Below are 26,567 nucleotides of genomic sequence, written 5' to 3' on the forward strand. Positions count from 1 at the left end.
TCTTCTCTTCACACTTGGAGTTGAAATTCTAATAGAACTTTACAATCTTCAATTTGTTCACTCAACTCAACTAACTTATGTGACCATTCTCTTATAGAAGTTACAAATGGTATATGCGAAATTACTTGATGTTTCCTTAACAAAATAATTTTGAAATGTTTTTTATTTTTGTAAGATTTCTAACAAAGTTCATTTTTCTTTTTTCTTTTTTTTTGTCAAAAATACACTTTTGACTCTAAGATCATATCAAAAAGTTTTTGACCATTTGAAAACTTTGTAAGAGATGATGCTAGCTACTCATTTTTCTTTTTAAGCACAATTTTTTTTCTAGAGAAATCTTAGCCTTTTCATAAGAATCAAATTTTTATCTTTATTCATTAATTCATTTTGAAAAGAAGTAATTTATTTTTTGAGAGAGACTTTTTTCAAACCAAGCTGTTCCAAATCATTTTCAAGGTATTTAAAGTCCCTCTTGAATTTCTCATAACTTTACTTAGAGTTTGCCTCTTCTTCTTCCTCAATCATTATAAAGTACATGTTGGCCACTTTATTTTTGTTTTCTTCTTCAAATGATTCTTCTTCACTTTCGGTGGACACCACTACCTTCTTTATTTCCTTTCTTTGCCTCCCATTTGAATAGTGGACAATTATATTTGATGTGCTCCATTTTCTTACATTTATAACATAAGGTATCCTTCTTTTCTTTGTTACCACTTCGAATTCTTCTTTAGATAATGCCTTTTTGCTCTCCCTTTTTCAAATGTAATGAATCTCTCCATTTTTTTTTTCAAATTTAATGAATCTTTTGAACTTTAATATGATGAGGGTTGTGTCTTCATCTTCCTCACTATCTTTTTGTCTTCATTATTATTTGTTGATGCCTTGAGAGAAATAATTTTCTTCTTTTTACTTTCTATTTTTCAAAGACTTCTTATAGTGATTTCATGGATCATGAGTGATCTAATGATCACCTCAAATGGAATCTTGGTGAGTTCCTTGGCTTCTTATATTATAGTAATCTTTGCTTCCCATTGATTAATCAATTATCTTAATGTTTTCATCACCTTCTCCAATTCAATGTGGACTTTTCCCAAAGCTTGAAGTTCATTAATGATGTTGAAAAATCTAGTAAACATTTCAACAATAATCTCATTATCCTTCATGCTAAACATTGCATGATCATGAACTAAATTGTTAATGTTTTTTATTCTTCTAATTGGTTAGTCCTCTCATGTATAACTTCAAGTAATCTCTATATCTCTTTTGTAAATTGACATTGACATGCCCTGATATATTCATTCAATTGAGCTTCTATTTCATCATACTCATTCCACGCATGACTAGGCTTAGGGATAGCTACCTCATTTTCAATTTTTGTTGGAACATGAGAACCATTATGAATGGCTTCCTATAAATCATAATAAATGGATTTTAAGAACCGAATCATTCTTATTTTTTGATAACTATGATCATTTCAATGGAAAAAAAATGTTTATTTATAGAATACCCTTCTATATGTGGGAATAGTTAGATTACTCCATTCCAAGCCCAAAATTATGGGGTGCATGCTACTATAATCCTAGGGATAGTAGATCTAACACAACAATAGCAATAAAAACATAAAAGTTAGATCTAAGTACTCCATAAAACAATACTTATGATATAGATTTTCCCAAATCAATTATATTCAAATCGATGAAGAGGCTTGTGTGGATCTCGTAAACCTTGTGATCATTCATTCAATGGCAACCTTGTGTATTTATCAAAACACCTTTATGCATATATATGAATAAAGAATTCAAATATTCTTTAAACAATGTGCCACTAAAGATTATAAGTTTTAGTAATGATTATTAGGACTCATAGGAAAATATTAGATATCTCAAAATACAATTCTAAAGTTGACTTAATATACCACTATAGAGAGTCAACTATACTCTAGTATCTTATGATATTACAATGAGGTAAAAAGCTCAAGTCTATGACCTATTAACGATTGAATGCAAGCTCCCTATGAACTGGTATTTGTAATCTAACAAGGTAATGCTATCAACCTTTCAAGATTACATTTATAATTCTTGAGCCTTAGATCCTCCTGTGCATACTTTAGCTCTTTAAAAGCTTATGTCATATTCCACTTAAGGAATTACTATGTGTTAAAATATCTTGAAAAATCCATTCTAAGCCTTAGATTGTTGGGGTCATGCAACTATCTTCCTAGGGATTCTAAATCTAGGCAACAAAAACATCAAAACAATAAAACACTAGATCTAGGTGCTAAATAAACCTTTAGCTTTAATTTGAATGTTCTCAAATCAATTTCAATCGAAGAAGAGGATGGTATAGATCTCAAAAACCTCACAATCTTCCATCCAATGGTTTTCTCTTAGACCTTAGCAAGTGAGAATGGTGGGATTCTCTCCATAAAGATGGAGGATAGGTTTTTCTCCTTCTCTCTCTCTCTCTCTCTCTCTCTCTCTCTCTCTCTCTCTCTCTCTCTCTCTCTCTTTCTTTTTCTCTCAAGCTTAAGTGATTTTAACCCATCTTAGACTTGGGTCGCTTAATCTAGCCCATTGTGTTCTAATTAATTAACTAGCCTATTGGGTTTCAATTAAGTAGCCCAATCTAGAAAGACCATTCATAAGCTCTTGTATAACCTTGCATATTCACCAAAATGACCTTATTCACACATATGAATAAAGAACCCAAAATTTCCTTAAATAACATGTCACCAAGGAATATGAGCTCAAGTGAGGACCATTGGGATCTATAGGAAAATATTGGTTCTCTTAGAATCCAATTCTGAAGTTGACTTAACATCCCACTACAAAGAGTCAATTGTACTTTAATCCCCTATGATATTAAATAGAGATATAAAGCCTAAGTTTATGTCTTATTAACTAACAATTGCATGCAAGCTCCCTATGAATTGGTGTTTATAATTTAATGAGGTGAACGTTGTCAACCTCTCATGATGACCTTTATAATCCTTGAGTCTTAAATCTTGTTAGTATGTGATTAACCAACATACTTAACACATTTAGATTCATTAATAAATTTATTTATATATGTATATCGTGCCCTTTTTATATATGAAATCAAAGAGGAAAAATGCAACTCTCTGTTCTATTTTATTAAGAATGCAAGCCTTAAATATATAAGCAATCTATTTAGGAAGATAATTACGAAAAATAAAATATTCCTAAGAACTAAGAACCTAAGAAACATAAAGCTAAAAACTAGGTGGTTACACATATTTATTTGAAAATTACAAAACAGATAAATACTCTAATAAAATAACTAGATAATTAGTTAGAGTTTATCCAAAGTTATCTTCAGCTACCAACACTTTCCTTAAGCTAGGGAATATTTGTCTACTAATCTTAGCTTTCTTGTGAGCTCATTAAAATTTTGATGAGGTAGTCTCTTTGTCAGGATGTCTGCTACTTGTTCCCTTGTAAGCACATAATCCACATTAAGCATCCCTCCTTCGATCTTTTCTTTTATGAAATGATGATCCACCTCCACATGTTTTGTTTTATCATGGTGAATCGGATTGTGTGCTATGCTTATAGGTGCTTTGTTATCATTGTATAATAACATTGGATTAGTTGTAGTCACACGTAGTTCTCTTAAAAGCTTCAAATCCCTAAAGTCATCGCTCTATACTCAACTTCAACACTACTTCTAGCCACTACTAATTGCTTCTTACTTTTCCATGTCACAAGATTTTTCCAAACAAAGGTGTAATATCCTGAAGTTGATCGCTTATTTTCTATTGATCCTACCCAATTTGTGTTAGTAAAGACTTCTAATTTTCTCTCTTATGATTTCTTGACAAAAAGTCCCTTTCTAGGTGTTATTTTGAGATATCTTAGGATTCAAAACTCTGCTTCTAAATGTTCTTCACAAGGGGTGTGTATTAACTTGCCATACTCATTGCAAATGCAATATTTGGTCAAGTGTGTGAGAGAAAAATAAGCTTACCTGCTTGTCATTGATATCTACCTTTATCCATAGAGTCCCAATTTCATTTTTCTTATTTTGATCCATTGGTATATTAGCAAGTTTGTTGCTAAGCATGCTTATTTCCTTCAATAAATCAAGAGTATACTTTCTTTGGGAGACCACAGTACCCTTTCTACTCTTTGCCACTTCCATTCCAAGGAAGTACCTTAGGGGTCCAAGATCCTTAATTTCAAATTCTCTAGCCATAACGCCTTTGAACCTTTCTATTTCCTCATGATCATTTCCTGTGAGAATTATATTATCAACATACACTATAAGGATAGTGATCTTACCATTTGACAAGTGCTTGAAGAATAGGATATGCTAAGTTTGCCCTTATGTAAAGTTGTGACCTTTTACAGTTCTAGTGAATCTTTGGAACCATGCGCTAGGAGATTGTTTTGAACCATAGAAGGACCGTTTCAATTTACAATCAAGATTATTTCTTCTATTGTCTTCAAATCCTAGTGGCGAGTCCATATAAACTTTCTCATCCAATTCTTCGTTTAGGAATGCATTCTTTACATCCAACTATTGAAGAGGCCAATCTACGTTGGCTGCAAGTGACAAGAGGGTTTGTATGGTGTTTAATTTAGTAACAAATGCAAATGTCTCTTGGTAATCTATCTCGTATGTTTGAGTGAAACCTTTAGCAACCAAACCTGCTTTATACCTCTTAACTATTCCATTTGATTTGTATTTGATAGTGAACACTCATTTACAACCCATTGTAGTTTTTCCCTTTGGCAATTGAACAAATTCCCAAGTACTATTATTTTTTTCAACGCCTTCATTTCCTTTAATATTACATTGAAATGAACGAGGGTCTTTATTTTCAAATGAATATGGAAACAAGTTTTTTTAAGTAAGGAAAACTGGGGCCAATCTATGATGCCATAACATTATTTTATCCTTAGAAACAAAAGTAGATTCAAATCCAAAAACAAGAGCATGTCTATTCTTAGAGTCCTCATCCCTAAATAAATACAACCTTTCATGTACTTTAGCATTACCAATCGTCTTTCTCGAGTGTAACTGCTGAATTCACAAGAAGAGGAAAATTTAGCTATGCAATTGAAATCTTTTGTAAGCCTACTTATAAACAGTAGGCTACATGATAAATTTGGAACAAAAATGACTGAAGTTTGGGTAACATTTTCACAGATTTTAATTGAGCCCTTTCCTACAACAATTGACAAAGACCTATTAGCTATCTTGACCCTTAGATTATTGGAACAAGGAGTGTATAAAGAAAACAATTGAAAAGTACTTGTCATATAGTTTGAAGCACCTAAATCTATGATCTAAGGTGCTTTTGAATTTTTTGTGACACTAAAGGCTGCTAAGAAATTACCTGTTTGAGCAAGATTACAAGATTCAACATTGTTGTTGGGCTGTTGTGATTGATACAATAGGTCCATTTGTTCCTTGCTAAGTGATATTTGAGTGGTTGCATATTCTTCCCTTTTAGGGTCGTTCCTACATCTGCTACAACTTAAAAGCTCCTTCCATCACTCTGTCTAGGTCTCCAATTGGCAGGTTTTCCTTATAGCAACCAACATTTGTCTTTGGTGTGGTCGAGTTTGTTACAATGATCACAACACAGTGTTCTTCTAGTTCTTTGCTCCCCACGGTATCTATTTTCACCCCCTTTTGAAGCCACGACATAACCGTTTGAATGCTTCTCTTCTCTGACTTCATCAAACACTTAGTTCCTTTCCAAGAATCCTTCCTCGCATCTCATCTAGGTCCTCGTTGACACCTACAAAAAAATCAAAAAACCTTTCCTTCTCTATTAACCTTCTTTGTTTGTTTTTTTTTCAATACACTTAGGACAACAATTGACCTCTATAAATAAATCTAACTCTTGCCATAAAGCTTGAAGATTAGTGTAATATTGAGTTACACAATGATTACCTTGTTTGGTCTCCTTCAATTTGTACCTGATTTCATAAACCTGGGCTAAGTTTCTGACGTCTGAATAAGTCCTCTTTACTAAAGACTCGTTTAACCATCTACTGTGGACAACCTGAAGTAGCCACTGAAGACTCGTTTCCATCATGGCAGTCTTTGCCATGAGATTGAATTAGGCCTAGATGTGCTGCTGCTGCTCTGATACCATGAAATCACAGAGGAAAAATGCAACTATCCGTTTTATTTTATTGAGAATGTAAGCCTTAAATATATGGGCAATTAGAGAGATAATTATGAAAAATAAAATATTCCTGAAAATTAAAAACAAATAAATACTCTAATAAAATAACTGGATAGTTAGTTAGAGTAGAGGGCGCAAGTGGTAGCCTTGCCGACCGCACCCATACTTACCCCTAGGGTTGTGGCCCAGTTAAGGCGTGACCAACCACATTCGGCCCGTTGGGTTCAGGCCAGTCTGTGGGTTGAGGCCCTCAAACTCTCAGTTGGGGAAGCCTACCAACATCCAATCAATTTTATTAACTTGTATCATTCACTCTAAGAGAGAATCCTTCTACTATTACCAATAAACTGTTAAAACCCACAATCTTGTTCCCAACTATATATTGAATCATTCGACTTCTTTTTCAACGCTAAAAATATTTTCTTTCTCCGCATACTTATTTCTCTCCAAGTTTAGTAACGAACATATGATGCCAAGGCCACCTTTTGTACTTAGGATGGAATACTTAATTCCAAGCAAATAAAGAAAGAGAGTTTAGGATATATTAGGTAATATTTTCAAAAACAATTCTCAAATAATGGGTTGTGAGAACAATTCTTAATTGTTTTTAAAAATCAAATTTTATTGGAAAATTTAACTAAGAAAAATATATTTTTTGGCTTTTTCTTGAAATTATTATGTATTGATGTATGATAATTTTTTTTTAAACCAAAATTATCATCATCATCATCATTGCATATGCATTTAAAGTATTTTCCATAGTTATATTTTTTTTTCCCCATAATATTAGTTGCTCTCATGAATGATTTTGAAAAACAATAATACAATTATCAGCAAATCTTAGATATGAGATATGAAGCCCTACTTCATAAGTTGGAATCCCACTTGTTCATTGCGAATATACCAAGTTTAAGTATTTTTAGTATTTTTATATTGAACTTATCTTTTAAAAAACGAGTTCAATATTTTTATATTGAACTTTTCTTTTTTTTAAAAAAATAAAGATCAATACAAAAATGTTAAAAAAACTAGTTACAAAATACTAAAAACGAGTTCAATGTAAAAATACTAAACTTTTCGTTTTGAAAGGATAAAAATCAATGTCAAAACTAATTTTTTTTTTTTTTTAAAAGGCAAGATCATGATGATTTTTTTCCTTTAATTTTTTATTTTGTCTTTATCAAATGACAAGTTCAATATAGCCATAATAAATTACTATTAGTTTATTATTATTATTTTTATTATTATTTTAATCAAAAATAAAATATACATCGATAATAGTAAGGTTCACGAGAGGGATGAAAAGTTCTTCCCACAAAATACAAAACTGGTCAAAGTAAGACTATACCCATCCATTATTACACAAAACATGTACAAAATATGTCAAAAACCGAAATCAAACTCTCTAAACATTATTCACCCCTTCCTAATTACAAACTGAGAGTCAACTAAATTGAATAATATTAAGTGAAATTCCTATAAAAGTGGCAGTTCCAGAGGTTTAAAAAGAGACATTGAAGTAAAAAGAATATCCTACAATATCCTTTCCGTTCTACATTTTTTTTCAAAAAAATCTAACATTTCTCTTTTTCACATAATCCACAATACTATAATTTAATATAAATTACTGTTATATTAAATTTATCTTTTCAAAATATGAGTTTCATATGGATTCTAATAAGCATAAACTACGATAGTTTTAAAAAGATTTTTGGGAGAAAGAAATTTGAGAAGTGTTTTTTCTTTCTAACTGCTCTAGTCATGCAAAAAAGGACTATCATTCCTTGGAAATTTTGGAAATACTCCTACCAAGACATTCTGCATAAAGAATAAAAACATAAGGGGCACTTGAATCTCCTTAGCGAATGCCAGGGGAAGGTTAAATAAAAGCTTTAGAGTATGAAACAGAAGAAATAATCCAACCTAATCCATTGTTCATACTAGAGACATCCGATACTTTTGGTCAAACACCAATTTAGAAACAAGTTACAACTAGTTTCAGGTCATAATCTCTAATCAGAATCAGATCCTTCTAAGATCCCAGCCCAAAATACAACATGCTTTCTCAAGCTAAAATTCTTTCAGATGAGCACTAGTGCTTGACCTGATGGCCTTAGTTAGATACTCCAGGAACATCAGGTTTGTCTCAAACCCTTCCATGTTTTGAGTGTAGGTTAGCCTAGAAATTTGTCTTTGCTACATCACATGATCTCAGAATTTTATTTTGTTCATCTGGTCTCACATTGTGGAAGCTTTAGCAAAACCTGAAAATCTGGAGGAGTGATCTTGTAGAAGAACCTGCGGGTTTCCTTGTTCAACCTACACAAGGGCAGAGAAAAAGGAACTAAGCACAATGCATAAGGAAGAAATCAAGCACTTGTCTAGCTAGCCCTAACAAGTTATACTTGTTATTATGGTATGGTCGGGTTCATAATAACATAATTAAATGTTTCAACCAGATGCCGATTTTCCAATGTGTAGGACAATTGGAACAAGTGCACAATTTCTTGATAATTTGGTAGAAGATTGGGCAATCGATTCCCCGTATGAGATTATATTTCATGGTTAATAAATAAATAATGGTTCTGTAGCCTTATACAACTCCTGAGAAGTAACAAAACATTAAGAAGTTATAGGTGTTGAAATGCTAATCCAACACACCAACTGAGGCCCATTTCTGACTGATTCTTAAAGTTCCTCATGAAGCAGCATTTCCACCTAAGATCAAAGAAATCTTTGACCATTAACTCCACCTTTTAAACTAATATTAGATGGAGTGTGAAAGAATGATTAACACTAGGGTGACCTGAATTGAATAATAAATAAATTCAGACTATAATCGGGAGCATCCTCAGTAAATATGGCTCATATTCATGGGTGGGACAACAATGAACAAATTCTACCCTGACATCTTTAATTGTGAATCATGAGTGGATGGAATATGTATGTTATTCTGCAATTCATGGTTTAACATGATTTACATCATTATGCTCATTACCTAATAACCTTGTAAGTCGATTGATGATTTAACATGGTATCAGAGCTTTGGTTCTTAGATGTCTAGGTTTGACCTCTTTGTCCCCATGTGTGTTATTGGTTATATGTCTCTCCACCAGTCCACCTCCAGGCTAGGGCTAAAAAGTGAGGGAGGGTGTTAGCTTGATAGCTTAAGCTTTTGGGTTAATTACAGATTAACAATTTGCATGTCAGAGATCTTGCCTGTTTGATCCATTAAGTAATAGATTTCAAAACCTTGCATATGTGCTGCATCACAATACTTTTCTCAAAGGCCAACCCATGAGATCTCCAACATCTATTAAACATTCTAACACCTTTTTTTTATTGGAAAATGACTGATATCTCCTCTTTTTCTTTTTCTCTCTCTTTTTTTTTTTTTTTTTTGGGAACAGAGACTGATATCTCCTCTTAAGCATAAAGATTACAATGATAAGCACACGTGATGAGAGAAAAGAAAAGCATACCAGGATGCCTCGATCAAGAATCAAGATATTATCCATGCTTAAAACTGTGGAAATCCGGTGAGCAATTGTGATCACTGTCATGCCTCTGCATTCAGTAAGTATGGCATTCTGTAGTACTGAAGATGTTTGAGCATCTATGTTGGCCGTGCATTCATCCAGACACAATACCTGAAAATTTTCATGCTGTTCAATATGTGTAAATTATGAATTAGGATCAAGTCTCAGCCTCATTGTTCTCCCTGATGCTCAATAATATCCCTAAACCTGATAATGCCTAACTGGAGCGAAAACCAACAGCTCCAGGTATCTCATCAACAGGTCAACAGGTCCAGCAAACTAATCAAAATTTTCTTTTCCTTCTCACTTTCTTCTGATCCTATGTTTGCAATGAGTCTATCTGACATTAAATGATATAAATGAGAATATAGCAGTTTTAGTATGGATGTTTCTTTTCCAGGTTATACACCATTCTTTCTCTACCTATTTTTTCTCAAGTTTTCATATATTGGGCAGCTGAACTGAGAAACAAACAAAACCAACCTTGATCCATATCAGGCATACTTGTTAGATTTTCTGGAATTGACTTGTGTCTTATTTTATCTGGTTTGATGATAAACCTGAACCAAGTTGCATGCTATTCTATATTGTTAAAAAAATTGAAAAAAAATTGAATGTGGAGCTTTTTATTCTGTCATTACAGCTCTCCAAACCTATGGAAAGAAGTAGAAGAAGCTTGAGCAATATGGAAAGGAAAACCTTTGAGCTAAGATTTGAAGATGAGTTTGGTGGGACATCAATTTCAATATTAGTGCAAAGCCCAGGTACTATTTCTCCTTGGGTTTTGAAAAAGGAAGAGATTGGATGGTTTCTGGAGGACTTGAGGAAGGCAGCTAAGATGGATAGCTTCCTGGGATTCAACAGAAAATATAGAAGAAAGATCAAGGTTTATCTAATTGAAGTGAGAATTATGAGAGCAAGAACAAGAAAATATTAGGAATAAGCTGTCCCTTCACTGATTAGAAAAATTTATGAGGCTATTGACACACATTGTACAGATTAAAAAAGCTAAACAAAGATTATAATAAAGTCATGTTATCCTTAGAAACACCCCACGATCTATTAGTTACTGAAAAATGCTAAAGATTATGATAAATCATCGACTAAATCAGATTCTAGGACACAATTAGACCTTAGAATCTGCCTTAATTCTTGCACTCCCCCTCAAGTTGATGCAAAGATGTCATGCATTCCCAACTTGCTAACTATAGAGTTGAACATTGTGTTCGAAATTCCCTTTGTGAAAATAACTGCTAGCTGCTTCTTGGTTGTGGCAAAGGTATGAAAATTTGTCCATTCTCGATTTTTTCCTTCATGGAGTGCCTATCCACATTAACATGTTTGGTGCAATCATATTGAATTGGATTATGTGCAATATTGATTATTGCTCTATTGTCACAATAGATCATCATAGGCTCTTTAGGTTCCAATTTAAACTCCTCGAGTAAAATTGTAATCCACAAGACTTCATATATACCTTAGGCCATTGCTCAGAATTCAGCTTCAGCAATAGATTGTGCTATAACCGGCTGCTTCTTACTCATCTAACAAGGTTGTCTCTTGCAAAATACAATATCCCAAAGTTAATCTTCTATCCATAAGAGACCCAGCCTAGTACATGAGTAAGGCTAAGATCAAGGCTAAAAACTAGGAGAAAAACAATTGGAAAACAGTAGTAAAACTCCTACAGGCAATTACAGTTGTAGAATGATTTAAATATAGCTACAAATCAACCTAATCAATCATAGAATTTTAGGCTGTTCAACTGAGTTTAACTTCTTATCTTTGACAACAAAGTCCTCCTGACTGTATGATCTAATTTGATTTTGAATTCTCATTAAAATGCTTAGTTCAGTTATGTTGAACTAAATTGTGGTTGTACTAATAACAGACTTCTTGTCACAACAGAGCTTTCATAGAACCTTCCCAACTTACTCTGAGAACACTAAGAATAATTTTTATCCAAAGAAACTCACACAGTCCATGTGCTATATCTTTAAATTCAACCTTAGCACTCGACTTAGAAACCACATATTGTTTCTTACCCCTGTAAGCCACCAAATTTCCTCCTAAGAAAGTACAATGGCCAGATGTTCATCTTCTGCTAGTGACTGGTCCTACCCAATTAGCATCTGCATAAAGCTTAAGTATCATCCTCTCAGTTTTCTAAAACAAAGTATTATTCCATGAGTTAACTTTAAGCATTCAAGTATCTAAATAACGCCTCTATGCGTAGCTCCTTAGGATTGTGCATAAATTGGCTCACAACATATGGTATATCAATTCTAGTATGTAATATGTAAATTAACTTACCCATTAAGAGCCGATACCTCTCTCTCTCAATTAGAGGACTTTCTGGTTCATCAAGTTTGTGACCAGCCTTGATGGGTGTATTTTCTGGCTTACACCCTGACAATTGGTTTCTCTGAAGAGACCTAAAATATACATTTGCAGTTAAATGAGAATTCCTTTCTTTGACGGAGTAATTTCAATCCCAGAAAGTATTAAAGTTTTCTTAGGTCTTTAATTTCAAACTTTTTTCCAACTTCTCTTTTAATCTCCTTATTTCTTCTCAATCACAATGAGAGTAGTTATTTTCCCACTCCCAGAGGGTTTAACAAACAATATATGATCCCCTTGACTCTAAATATAATTCATGTTCTTCATTGCCTAAGCAAACCTTCCAAACCAAGCTTTGGGGGATTGTTTAAGCCCTTACAGAGCCTTCTTCAATTGACAAACCTTGTTCCCCTTGAAATTTTATTCTAGACCAGTTAAGATCTTCATATAAATCTCCTTTTCTAAATTCCCATGGAGGAATGCATTCTTTATATCGGAACTAATGCAAGGGTTAATCTAAGTTATTATTGAGGGATAACAATATCTGAATAGTATCAATCTTTGCCACTAAAGTAAAGGTTTCTTGGTAATCTATCCTACAAGTTTGAATATATCCCTTAGCTACCAATCTTGCTTTGTACCTCTCAAGTGTCCCGTTTTCCCCTATAATTTATTGTAAACGTCCACTTACATTCAAGTTGTTTCTTTACAATAGGGAGATCGTGAACCACAAACACTGAAAACCGAGTTTTAAACCAATCCCTTGAACCAACGCCAACTATGAAGGCTAAAAGGATAAGTGAACAATTCTAGCAATTGAGAATTGAAAAAATTGGGACTAATGCTAGCAATTCAAGCCATAGATAGAAGAGAAAAAAAAAAAAAAAAAAAAGCTACTGAGCACAAGGCTCTTATACCATGGAAACAAAGAATGATTTCTAAATAATACTTGTATATTCACTTAATATATTTACAACATATTTATAACGTTTATAATGGGAAAAAAAAATTGAAATTACTCTATTCTAGGCCCAGATTTTCTACACAACATCAACCACTAATTATAGGAAATAAATCAAGAAATAAATCAAATCAACTGTACGGAAAAAGAAACAAAAATTATTGCACCAATTCTCCAATATTGTCAGACTTATAAGAAAATATTTTATTGTTTAAAGGTATTTCTCATCCTTCTGTGTGCTTATACTATTTCAATGCAATGAAATCATTGTTTCTTATCCCCAGAGAAAACAGAAAACAAAAAAAGGAAGAAGAAGAAAAAGTGGATACTACTAGAGGTAGTTAGGTGGAACATTTCTACCCATGATCTCCACTAACACAACCATTTAGCCTATCAACTTTTTCATCAAGCATGATTAAGTACTTAATTTGCAGATGAGAAACAAGATATGGCAGCATGGTTTATGTTGGATAACCTAGCTAAAATTGACAAAAAATGAAGACAGACATTTAGGTGACCCTGTCTATCAACTATGACTTTCTGCTTAATTGACTCCATATTATGTTGTCTTCTAGACACATGGACACATGTATGCAATGTATTACCATCACTGTAGTTCCTATAATTCATAAGAAAAAAACTTCATTTTGGTCAAAGCCAAGTTACCTCCTTAAACTGAAAAAGTGCAGCTTCAGTTTTTTGTTCATTTGAGTTGTCAACTAGATACTTTTCTCTTTGTTTTATTTATTATCCTTTTTTTTTTTTGTCTTTTTTCCATTTTGGTCTTCTCCTTTTGATAGGAAACAAAATTTTCATTGAAAGGTAAAAAGTACAAAGCAATGATGATATTCTTCAAGCCAAATAAAAAAAGGAGCAAGCACGAGATCTATTAAAATAGAAAAGCAAATAACAGGAAATTTAAATTTAAGAATCTCTATGCTCAAAATAAATACCATCATGTAATATCTAAATTAAGTTGGCAGATGAATTTAAAATACTCAGGTGTTTAGTCTTTCATAGTCTAGGAGCATTTTAAATTATTTTTCTGAAAAATAATACCCTTTTTACCTTAGAAGACTTGAGCAGTGCCCGTGCAAGACAAAGAAGCTGCCGCTGCCCAACAGAAAATGACGTACCAGATTCCTTAACATGAATATCCAGCCCTCCAGCTACTTCTACTTCCTCCTTGACATGACATCTTTCTAGAGTCTTCCAAATTTTTAAGTCATCACTAACCCGGAATGGATCTAGGTTATCCCTAGAAATTCACAAAAAAAATCAAACTGAAGCATAGCTTGATTTCAAACTACAATGTAACTGTCTAATTTGGATCCACAAAAAATGAAAAACCCAGTAGCTTAAGTTGAATGAATAAGTAATCAAAGGAATTACAATGCAGGAACATAAATATTTTGGCTGAATACCTTAAAGATCCTTCAAATAAAAATGGACTCTGGGGAACAACTGCAAAATGTGAGCGGAGATCTCTAACAGGAACATCAGCTATGTCTAATCCATCCACCAAAATACATCCTTTACATATTGGGGTGAGGCGAAAAAGGGCATTCAATATACTAGATTTTCCAGCACCTGTTCTCCCAATGATTCCAACCTGATAGAATAATATGAAGATTGGGAATGTTAACTTTAAAGCATGAACTAAGTAAACAGCCTGAAGTCTTTGTATCCAGGGGCAAAAAATGATTGCATCTTGATGTAAACCGTGCTTCAAATAAACTAACAGATACAGTTGTTAAGTATATGCCATCACCTGTGTTCCTCCAGAAATGGTGAAAGTAATATCATGAAGTGCATCTGGCAAAGAAGGCAAATATCTCAGGGATACATTCTGAAACATGATATATCCTTCAGATGGCCAATTTGGACTTAAAGATTGGCATCCATTGAGTTCTTCTTGAGGAATGTCCATATACTAGAATGACAGAACTAATACATTAAATTAATTATCAGAATCAGAGTGTCCCTGGTAAATGTATAGCATTAGTTCTATATTCATACCTGAAGAACTCTTTCAACAGAAACCATTTCCTTTTCTGTTTCAGTGAAACTTGTTAAGAAACTTCCCAACAAAGACACAATTGGAGCTGCATAAGAGAGAGCCAAGCCTACCTGTAGAGAAAAGCACCTCAAAATATTTTGCAGCTATCATAACATGTGGAAGGTACTAAAAAAGTGCAGCAATTAAACAGTTTTTGTAAAGAAAGAGGTTGGAAAAATCTGAAGACAAATGAGGAGTTCAAAAACTTACAAGCCCTGGGGTGCCCAAACTAATGGGTAAACTATCACGAGATCCAATAACAGCCATCATGGCAACAAATGAGATGACCAATGCTGCTAACAACTAAAAGAAGTTCAACGGTTACCAAAGCAATTTTCAGCAGCTTGAAGATAACATTCTATACTACTACGAATAATAGTGCTTGCTAGAATGAAGCTTCAGGGCATAAAAATTGGGAAGCATATATCAGAAACATGAAGTTGCACTATTTTTATATCCGAGTAAAGGCATTTAAGTCTCAACTGAATGTAGCTGTTTTGAGTCTGTAAGATACCTGAAGGCGAAGGGAAAGCCACAAACTCGCTATTAACTCTGAGTAAGAAGTTTGCTGATACAATGCCACATGCTCAGAAAATCTGGTGAAGAATAAGTCCTGCTCAAAATGACAGTGTGACCGTGGTTTTATTTTTTGATTTAACTACTAATATTCATCATTCTAAGAACGAGTACATTTGAAAATAATTTAATAGCCAAAAACTTGAAAAAAGATAAAGTGAAAACAGCCGATCTAATAGGAGAAAGAACATCTTGCTCATTTGACCTACTTTTATGGACCTTTCAATATATATATATATGTTGAATATAATGTATGTATAGTATACTATCTTTCCTTGTTAATATAGGTCACATGTATGGTAGTTAGGACTCCTAGCCTTGTATATATATATCTCTCAATTGTAAGTAGAGATTACAATGAATGAATAAGGTTTTTCTCCTCTCTCTCTCTCTCAACATGGTATCAGAGCCAAAGGAGAAAACCTAATTTTTTTTTTCGGTTTAGTCGTGTACTCAATTCCGGCGAACCGTCCCGTGACCGTGTTTTCACTCCGGTCCCCTCACTCTCTTTCCGAACCACCCCGGACAACCTCATCGCCGTCGGATCTCCATCACGCCGGCAACCTTTTCCGGCGACATTTTCCGGCGACATTTTTTCCGGGAAACGACCACATATTCCGAACCGCCGGAGGCTGATCTACACGCCAGTGGAAACCCCACCGGCAACCGGCATCTCACGCGCCCCCACGCGCCGCCCTTCTCCTCCGGCCTGTCACCCACGCGTCGGCGCGTGACGGCGCGTGGCCCACTTTCCGGCCACTTCCGACACCTCTCCAGGCTCGTTCGGCGCCGTCTTGGCCTTCTAGCCCTCCGGCAGTCCTCCCCGAGCCCTGCATCTCCATTTTTTCCCTGGTTTTGGCCTTCTTGCCATTCCGGCCACCTCCGACAGGGCTCCCCCTCCATCCCCGAGGCTTGGGTGCTGCTTCTCTTCCTCTCCAGGCACGTCACGACCTTTTTTTCTCCATTGATTGCACCTCTCACAGCCGTGGTTTCACTGTTTTTCTCTCTCCGCCGAAATCTGAACCCATCTTAGGGCTCTCTTCGATCCAAATACGTGAATATGACCACCAAAAATCAGATCTTTACGTCTGTTCTCTCTGGATCTCCTCTGATTACCTCAGAGAAATTGGTTGGCAGTGAGAATTATCTCTCCTGGTCTGCCTCTGTTGAACTTTGGTTTATGGGTCAAGGATATGAGGATCATTTGGTTACCCAGGAGGCAGATATCCCTGAGGTTGACCGCGTACAGTGGAGGAAGATAGATGCACAGTTGTGTAGTGTATTATGGCAATCGGTTGATCCCCGGATTCTTCTTCATCTTCAGGCCTATAAAACTTGTTTTAAATTTTGGACTCAGGCCAAAGGATTATACACGAATGATATCCAGCGTCTTTATAAGGTGGCTTCTGCTATTGTCCATCTCAGCCAACAGGACTTGGATCTATCTACTTATATTGGTCAGATTGCCTCTCTTAAAGAGCAGTTCTTGACTGTGATGCCTCTTACTCCTGATGTTGGGGCTCAACAAACACAGCTTGACAAGTTCTTCATGGTCCTTACTCTTATTGGCCTCCGTCCGGATCTTGAGCCTATTCGTGATCAGATTCTTGGTAGTTCATCAGTTCCGTCCTTGGATGATGTGTTTGCTCGCCTCCTTCGTATCTCGTCCACTCAGACTTTGCCATCTGATAGCGCTTCAGATTCTTCTATGTTAGTTTCTCAAACTACCTCTCGAGGAGGACGCAGTGGTACCCGAGGTAGAGGCCAACGTCCTCATTGCACCTATTGCAATAAACTTGGCCACACTCGCGATCGTTGCTATCAGTTACATGGAAGACCTCCTCGCACTGCCCATATGGCCCAGTCCTCTGATTCTCCGCTGTCTCAGCCTCCGAGCTCCTCCGCATCTCAGACATCTCAGGCTTCTATTGCCTCTGTTGCCCAGCCTGGTAATGCCTCTGCCTGCCTTACCCACACATCTTCTCTTGGACCCTGGATTCTAGATTCTGGAGCATCTGATCACCTATCTGGTAATAAGGATCTTTTCTCCTCTATTACTACTACCTCTGATTTACCTACTGTTACCTTAGCTAATGGTTCTCAAACTGTGGCTAAAGGTATTGGTTTGGCCCTTCCTCTGCCTTCTCTACCTCTCACTTCTGTCCTTTATACTCCTGAATGTCCTTTTAATCTTATTTCCATCAGCAAAATCACTCGTACTCTTAATTGCTCTATTACCTTTTCTGATAAATTTGTGACCTTGCAGGACCGGAGTACGGGGAAGACGATTGGCATAGGACGTGAGTCTCAAGGCCTCTATCACCTCACCTCAGATTCATCTCCTGCAGTTTGCATTTCCACTGATGCTCCTCTCCTCATTCACAATCGTCTGGGCCACCCTAGTCTCTCCAAGTTCCAGAAGATGGTTCCTCGTTTTTCAACTTTGTCGTCGCTTCCGTGTGAGTCATGTCAGCTTGGGAAACATACTCGTGTCTCATTCCCAAAGCGTTTGAATAATCGGGCAAAGTCTCCTTTTGAGCTTGTCCACACTGATGTTTGGGGTCCTTGTCGGACTGCGTCTACTTTAGGATTTCAGTATTTTGTCACTTTCATTGATGACTATTCTCGATGTACTTGGTTATTTTTAATGAAGAATCGAGCTGAGTTATTCTCTATTTTCCAGAAATTTTATACTGAAATCCAAACCCAGTTCAATATTTCTATTCGTGTGTTACGCAGTGACAATGCCAGGGAATATTTTTCAGCCCAATTTACTTCGTTTATGTCTCATCATGGGATTCTTCATCAGTCTTCTTGTGCTCATACTCCTCAACAAAATGGGGTAGCTGAACGCAAGAATCGACATCTTGTTGAGACAGCTCGTACTCTCCTCCTCCATAGTCATGTTCCTTTTCGCTTTTGGGGGGACGCTGTTCTTACCGCTTGTTATTTGATTAATCGTATGCCCTCCTTTGTCTTACACGATCAGATTCCTCACTCCCTTCTTTTCCCTGACCAACCACTTTATTTCCTTCCTCCTCGTGTCTTTGGTTGTACTTGCTTTGTTCATATTCTCACTCCTGGACAGGACAAGCTTTCCGCCAAAGCCATGAAGTGCCTCTTCTTGGGATATTCCAGACTTCAGAAGGGTTATCGTTGTTATTCCCTTGAGACTCATCGGTACTTTATCTCCGCTGATGTCACCTTCTTTGAGGACTCACCATTCTTTTCCACCACTTCTGAGTCTCTTCCTGTTTCTGAAGTCTTGCCCATTCCCATTGTCTCCCCACCTGATGTTATGCCCCCTCGACCACTTCAGGTTTATCATCGTCGCCCTCGTGTCGTTGCTCCTCTCCCTTTTCCTGAGGCACCTGCTGACTCACTTCCTATCCCTTCGGCTTCACCTGCCCCGGCTCTGCCTTCTCCTAATGACTTACCTATTGCTGTTCGGAAAGGTACTCGCTCTACTCGTAATCCTCATCCTATTTACAATTTTTTGAGTTATCATCGATTATCTTCACCCTATTCTGCTTTTGTTTCTGCTATATCCTCTGTTTCTCTTCCAAAGAGCACCCATGAAGCTCTTTCCCATCCAGGCTGGCGACAGGCAATGGTGGATGAAATGGCTGCTCTGCACTCTAATGGCACTTGGGATCTTGTTGTTTTACCCTCTGGTAAATCTACAGTTGGTTGTCGTTGGGTCTATGCAGTTAAGGTTGGTCCTGATGGTCAGGTTGATCGCCTTAAGGCCCGTTTAGTTGCTAAAGGCTATACTCAAGTTTATGGTTCTAATTATGGTGACACATTCTCTCCTGTTGCCAAGATTGCTTCTGTCCGCTTGCTTCTCTCCATGGCTGCTATGTGTTCTTGGCCTCTTTATCAGTTGGATATTAAAAATGCCTTCCTTCATGGTGATCTTGCCGAGGAAGTTTATATGGAGCAACCTCCTGGTTTTGTTGCTCAGGGGGAGTCTGGTTTAGTGTGCAGGTTACGCCGTTCTCTATATGGCTTGAAACAATCCCCTCGAGCATGGTTTAGCCGTTTTAGTTCTGTTGTTCAAGAGTTTGGCATGCTTCGCAGTACAGCAGACCATTCAGTTTTTTATCATCATAACTCTTTGGGGCAGTGTATTTATCTGGTTGTTTATGTGGACGACATCGTCATTACAGGCAGTGATCAGGATGGTATTCAAAAACTAAAGCAACATCTTTTTACCCACTTTCAGACCAAAGACTTGGGGAAACTCAAGTATTTCTTGGGAATTGAGATAGCTCAATCTAGTTCTGGTGTGGTCTTTTCCCAAAGGAAATATGCTTTAGACATCCTGGAAGAAACCGGTATGTTAGACTGCAAACCGGTAGACACACCTATGGATCCGAATGTCAAACTTGTACCAGGACAGGGGGAGCCTTTAGGAGACCCCGGGAGATATCGACGGCTCGTAGGTAAATTGAACTATCTCACCATTACTCGTCCAGACATTTCTTTTCCTGTGAGTGTTGTTAGTCAATTCCTACAGTCACCATGTGATAGCCATTGGGATGCCGTAATCCGTATCCTTCGATATATCAAAAGTACACCAGGCCAAGGTGTATTGTACGAGAACAGAGGTCATACTCAAGTTGTTGGTTACACAGATGCAGATTGGGCTGGCTCACCCACAGATAGACGTTCCACTTCAGGGTACTGTGTTTTTATTGGAGGTAATCTAATATCTTGGAAGAGTAAGAAACAAGATGTAGTGGCCAGATCTAGCGCTGAAGCCGAGTATCGAGCTATGGCTTTGGCAACATGTGAACTCATATGGTTGAGACATCTTCTTCAGGAGTTGAGATTTGGAAATGATGAACAGATGAAACTCATCTGTGATAACCAGGCCGCATTACATATTGCATCCAATCCAGTCTTTCATGAAAGGACCAAGCATATTGAAGTTGACTGTCATTTCATTAGAGAGAAGATCGCATCAGGATGTGTTGCTACAAGTTTTGTCAATTCAAATGATCAACTAGCAGACATCTTCACTAAATCTCTAAGAGGTCCTAGGATTAAATATATTTGTAACAAGCTTGGTGCATATGACGTATATGCTCCAGCTTGAGGGGGAGTGTTGAATATAATGTATGTATAGTATACTATCTTTCCTTGTTAATATAGGTCACATGTATGGTAGTTAGGACTCCTAGCCTTGTATATATATATCTCTCAATTGTAAGTAGAGATTACAATGAATGAATAAGGTTTTTCTCCTCTCTCTCTCTCTCAACAATATAGAACCTGAATTTGTCATATGGAAAAATCTGACATGATGCTGATGCTGAGCATGAGCCGAACAGGAATGTTTGAATAAAGGAAGATGTAGAATGAGTAGAAAACTCTATTGAATTCATTATGAAAATCCAGATGATTACAAAGGGTCTTATATAAGAAATATGACAGCAGAATATCAGCAAATCTCCTTGATTATTATTATTATTTTTTGATAAACTGAGGAACCTTCCATGGTCCAGCCCTTAGGACTCTTCATGGGGACCCAAATGGGAAAAACAATCCTAATAAAGTAGAAGGCTGGAAATATTATCATAAAAACTAGAGACATTATCCTAATCTCTTTCTTTAAACAAATAAAAAACTTAACTAAAATAGGCTACAACACATGATCTCCTCAAATTGCCCTACAAAATAGGGCTCTAAATTCGGAATTCCACACTCCTCAAGCTGGGCCATAGATGTCAATCATTCCCAGCTTGTTGATCAAAGCTTCAAAACTGGTTTTTGGAAGAGCCTTTGTAAGAATGCCTGCAGTCTGAAGGCTTGTAGGAGTGTATAACATTTTAATTAATCCTTCCTCGAATTTTTCTTTGATGAAGTGACAGTTAATTTCCACATGCTTAGTTCTGTCATGATGGACAGCGTTCTTTGCAATACTTATAGTTGCTTGATTGTCACAAAACATCTTCATTGTCCTCTTGGTAGGAATTTTTAACTCTTCAAGCAATCTTTTCAGCCACATTCCTTCACATATAACATGCACCATTGCCCTGAATTCAACCTCAACACTGCTTCTTGTAACCACAGATTGCTTTCTACTTTGCCATGAAACGAGATTCCCTATACAAAAGTGCAATAACCAGAGGTGGCTCTTCTGTCTGTCATAGAACCAGCCCAAATCAGCATCTGAAAAAATTTCAATGCTCTTGTTTATTCCCTTTCGAAAGTACAAACCCTTGCCTAGTGTCATTTTTAGGTACCTAAGGAAGAGTAGGTAGGTTAGGAAAGAATTCCTTATCTTTTGCAAAAGGCTCCACCTGAAGATAAGGATTAGGAAAAAAAGGTTGTTTTTCATTAAAGAATACATCCATAGTGACAAAACACCTTTTAGAAGCTAGGTGATAGCACTTATAATCCTTTTTTTTGTAGGAGAATAACCAACAAAGATACATTTAAGGGCTCTTGGGTCAAGTTTAGTTCTTTGCCGAGCATGGATATGTACAAAGACCACACACCCAATGATCCTTAGGGAAAGGTGGTTGAAATCTTCAAATTTTGGAAAAAATCTAGAAAGTATTTCAATAGGGCTAGAATAGTTAAGAATTTGAGAGGGTAGCCTATTTATGAGGTATGTGGTAGTTAGGACAACCTCTCCCCAAAATGACTTTGGAACATTTATTTGAAAAAATGACGCTCTAGTGATCTCTAATAGGCCTATTTTTAGGCTTGGCTATCCCATTTTGTTGGGGAGTATCATTACAGGAGGAATAATAAATGATTCCTTCTTTTTGGAGATAAGGTATAAGGTATTGATTAAAGCACTCTTTTCCATTGTCTGACCTTATTCCTAGGACCTTGGCATCAAACTGATTTTTTAGTATGTTATGGAAAATGGGGAAGATTATGTTAACCTTGGATTTTTGTTTCATGAGATATACCCAAGTAAACCAAGTGCAATCATCAACAAATAAAACAAACTGGCTTACTCTTGAAATGCTTTGAACTTTAATAGGTCCCCAAACATCCGTATGGATCAAACTAAATGGAACAAATTTTTTCTTATTACTTAAAGGAAAAGACACACGATGATGTTTAGCATACTCATAAACATCACATTGGAAGTTTTGAACATTTAATTTTTCAAACATATTAGGAAATATTTTTTTCAACAATAAAAAAGGTGGATGACCAAGACAAAAACGGGATAACCAAACTTGTTCCTCGGCTAGAGTATGATGTTCTGATAAATAGATATGAGGAGTAGGACATGTTGTGCCACTTTCAGCTTCAAGGAGAAAGTCCCCCTTCTTCTCTAGCATGCCCAATCACTTTCCTTGTAAGAAGGTCCTAAAAAGAACATTTAGATTGTGTAAAGTTGACTAAGCAATTTAGGTCCTTAGTAATTTGAGGAATAGACAACAAATTTACTGATAGTTTTGGAACGTGTAAAACATTTCTTAATGTTAGAGAAGATGTTAACAAGACATCCCCTTGACCAGCCATAGTTACTAAGGTACCATCAGCAATTTTGATCTTTTGATTTTCTGGGCGTGGAATGTAACTAGAAAAGACTTTTGAAGAATTGGTCCTATGGTCCGAAGCCCTTGAATCAATGATCCAAGGGCTAGAAAACTGAATTTTAGAGGCACTCAAGGAGAAGGAATACTTACCCATTTGAGCAAAATGACTGTCCCTCTGGTTTTTCCAGCTTGGAAATGAACCTTTTTAAGTTTGTCAATTTCCTCCTTGTTGAGCTTCATTTCTTGTCCAAAGCTTTCTTCTTGCTGTTTTCCTCCATTTTCAGCAAGATTAGCTCGTGATTTATAGCCAGAATTAACCCCTTTACCCCCATTCCTCTTGAATAAATTTAGGGGCTTGCCATGGAGCTTCCAGCATGTCTCCCATGTGTCCCAATATTTCTTGCAATAGCTGCACCATAAAGAGCTTCTCTCACTTATTTTCTTACCTTCATTTCTACCAGAGTTTGCAACATTAACCACAACACTTCCTTCATTTCTCCTTGGTTTTGAGATGGCTAAAGCAGATTTGTACATGGTGCTTCCCTTTTCTAACATTATATTTCTCCTTCCTTCTTCTCCTCTAACGATAGCAAAGGCTTCGTTTATAGATGGCAATGACTCTTTCCCAAGAATTTGGACCTTTACTTGATCCAATTCCACATTCAAACCTGCTAAGAAATCATACACCCTCTCTCTTTCAATGAACTCTTAATGCATTGTTGCATCTATGCTGCACTTCATTCTTAAATTTTGATATTGATAAAGTTCAAGCCAAAAACCTTTAATAACAGTGTAGTACTCAATTATGGAAAGAATACCTTGTTTGGTGTTGTGAATCCTTGTCTTTAGTTCAAACATTTGGGCTGCATCCCTTCCCTTAGAATAGGTATGACACATGGACTCCCAAATTTCCTCGGCTGTTGAGAGGAACATGCATGTGCGGCTTATCTCTAGTTGCATAGAGTTCTAAGGCCATGACATGATTTGAGAGTCTTCTTCATCCCACACGAAAAACCTTGGATCATCCTTGCTCACAACGGGTCCAATGAGATGGCTTAAACTCCCCTTTTCCCTTAATATAAGTCTTTACCAACTGTGACCACTCTAAATAATTTCCCCCATTGAGTTTGAAGGATCTTACTATATTCTGGAATTCAACAAGTGGTGTTGATTGTTGGATTGTGGCTTGGCCTGATATTGAAGAATCAGTCTCTGAAGTATTTGACATTATGAGGGGAAGAAGAGATATGGAGGTCAAAAAAAAATAAAAATGGGGCAGTGAAGGCCTAATTTAGAGCAATGTTCTATGTACAGAAGGTCATAAACTAATGGGATATGATCTAAAAAAAAATTCCTGGCAATAAAGGCGTAGGACATTGAAATTGCTAGTGATTAAACAAAGAAAATTCTAGCTCTGATACCTTGTTCTGATTTAGATCTAGAACCCTTTTTTGAAATGCTTTCTACTGTGTTTTATTGTATAGGATTACATATGAAGATATACAGAATAATTGTATAGAAATAGCCTAGGAAATAATGCCTATGATTATGCTATCAAAGATAAATAAAATAAGAATGTTAAGAAAGGAAAAAATCCTAGGAGATTCTATGTACAGCTATACAATTGTTACAACTCATATGGGCAGGAAAAATATTCGATAATCTGCCACCCAATCTGCCAGAATTTCCAATTGTCAGATTTTCCAACGCTTATGAATTATTTCTTGTTGAAGGTATAGGGTTAGGACTCGATTGAAATAACCTTTGACGTTGTTAGGCCAAAATCTCTTGATTTATACACCAAACTGGTTTTTTTATCATGTTATAGAAATTTAAGAGAACAAAACTCACATCAAATTTGTGTTTAAGTAAGAAGATCCAAGAGACCCTACCACACTCATCAATGAAAGACACAAACCAATGTGTCCCAGTTATATTACGGATAGTGGAAGGACCCCAAATAACACTATGAATTAGATGAAAAGAATTTGAACTTCTTTTATTATTGGTTAGAAAGGATGTACACTTGTGTTTGCTAGTTCACATACATCACAATGAAAGCTCTCAACATTTAACTACCTAAATAAAGAAGCAAACAAGATCTTGGTTTTATTGTTAACAAACCAACTTGCCTTTTTCTGTATGCCTAACACAAATGCCACATGCTTAACACAAATGCCAAATTGTCATTTTTGAACTTCCACTTGAACTTTAAACAACTGGAAGTTAAAGCTGGACTGCATCATGCTATCTTTAGGGACCATGTGTTCTGATACTTGATGGAGATAAAAAAAATGTACTACCATTTATTGAAGTAATGACATGTAATTTCGAAACAAAAACATTTGTGTACCTCACACTTAAATGCCCTTATAGTTGATGATCCATCTAGTGTTTCTGTAAATGATGCAAAAATGGGAGAACGAGAAACACTGTCTAACCGTCGAAGTTCCCGTGATGTTGACCTGTAGTAAAACTGAAAGTTTTTCTAATTTATTAGAAAACAGTAATGGTTGAGTACTAGTATTTCATTGCATCAACCACCAATACTAACTGAATAAGAATTCTGGTATTTGAGGAGCAATTGCTCTTTATGAATGAAATGCAAGTTTCATTATTTTTTCATCCATAGTTTTATATGGTCCTTTTTATTAATAACCAAAGTTCCCATTATGTTCATGCAAAATGTTCTTTACAAAAGTATCACTAACAAATAGAAATTCAATGTATAATCTCAGCTTTCAATGTATATTCTTGAATAATCTCATTTTCAACTATTAAACCATTTTATTTTAGCAGGTTCAATGTTAGGCAAATACTATATTTGGATGCTTGGAGGCTATGTGCACAATCGAAACACGTGGACCTCCTCAAGGTGAGATCTACTGTTGAGCTATAAATAGAATAGGAGATTTTTTTTTCCTATTATGTTAGTTTCCTATTTCTGTAAATAGATAGGTTTATTAGTTTCCTATTTCTGTAAATAGATAGTTTTATGATTTAGAAATAGGTTAGTTTAGGAATAAGTTAGTCTCCTATTATATATCTTGTTTCCTATTTCTTCTCTTGTAATCTCCTATATAAACCGTGTGTATAGTCAATCTAATAGAGAGAGAACTTATTATTTTTCATCCCATATTTCGTGTCATCTACCATGTTGCTGCACCTGAAATCATTTCCATTCCCACTTTGTGCTTCCAAGAATGAAAATAAAAATGTAAATTATAACAGAAATCATTTGTCATATTCTCTTTTAAAACTTATCTTATAGCAGTTTCTAACAAGTAGAAATGCATGCTCTATATTTTCATATTTTGAACCATTATTAATGATGCCTTTGCATCCAAGAATCTGATCCATGTCAATTACACAAAACACCTGATGGACTTGAGGTGTGGCAGCAGTTTACTCTTGGAAC

At 35.9% G+C, this 26,567-nt stretch overlaps 1 protein-coding gene across 5 annotated transcripts in view; it reads right to left on the reverse strand.

Annotated features, from left to right (window-relative positions):
• Positions 1-8,042: 8,042 nt before the first annotated feature.
• The window catches only part of LOC100251858 (ABC transporter C family member 13), a 191,096-nt gene continuing 172,571 nt past the window's right edge, over positions 8,043-26,567 (reverse strand). For 4 of the 5 annotated variants that reach the window (XM_059739701.1, XM_059739704.1, XM_059739703.1 and 1 more), the window contains 9 exons: positions 25,503-25,625; positions 15,577-15,675; positions 15,273-15,365; positions 15,023-15,133; positions 14,775-14,936; positions 14,428-14,615; positions 14,072-14,261; positions 9,646-9,813; positions 8,043-8,482 (listed from right to left, as the gene is read on the reverse strand). In XM_059739701.1, coding sequence (XP_059595684.1) covers positions 8,402-8,482; positions 9,646-9,813; positions 14,072-14,261; positions 14,428-14,615; positions 14,775-14,936; positions 15,023-15,133; positions 15,273-15,365; positions 15,577-15,675; positions 25,503-25,625 — 1,215 coding nt within the window. In that variant the 3' untranslated portion in view covers positions 8,043-8,401. Of the gene's footprint in view, positions 8,483-9,645; positions 9,814-11,179; positions 11,260-14,071; positions 14,262-14,427; positions 14,616-14,774; positions 14,937-15,022; positions 15,134-15,272; positions 15,366-15,576; positions 15,676-25,502; positions 25,626-26,567 lie in introns of those variants that run through there. The other variant, XR_009466598.1, reaches the window with a different exon arrangement.

The sequence above is a fragment of the Vitis vinifera genome, chromosome 9 (assembly GCF_030704535.1).
Source record: "Vitis vinifera cultivar Pinot Noir 40024 chromosome 9, ASM3070453v1".
Classification (NCBI taxonomy): domain Eukaryota; kingdom Viridiplantae; phylum Streptophyta; class Magnoliopsida; order Vitales; family Vitaceae; genus Vitis; species Vitis vinifera.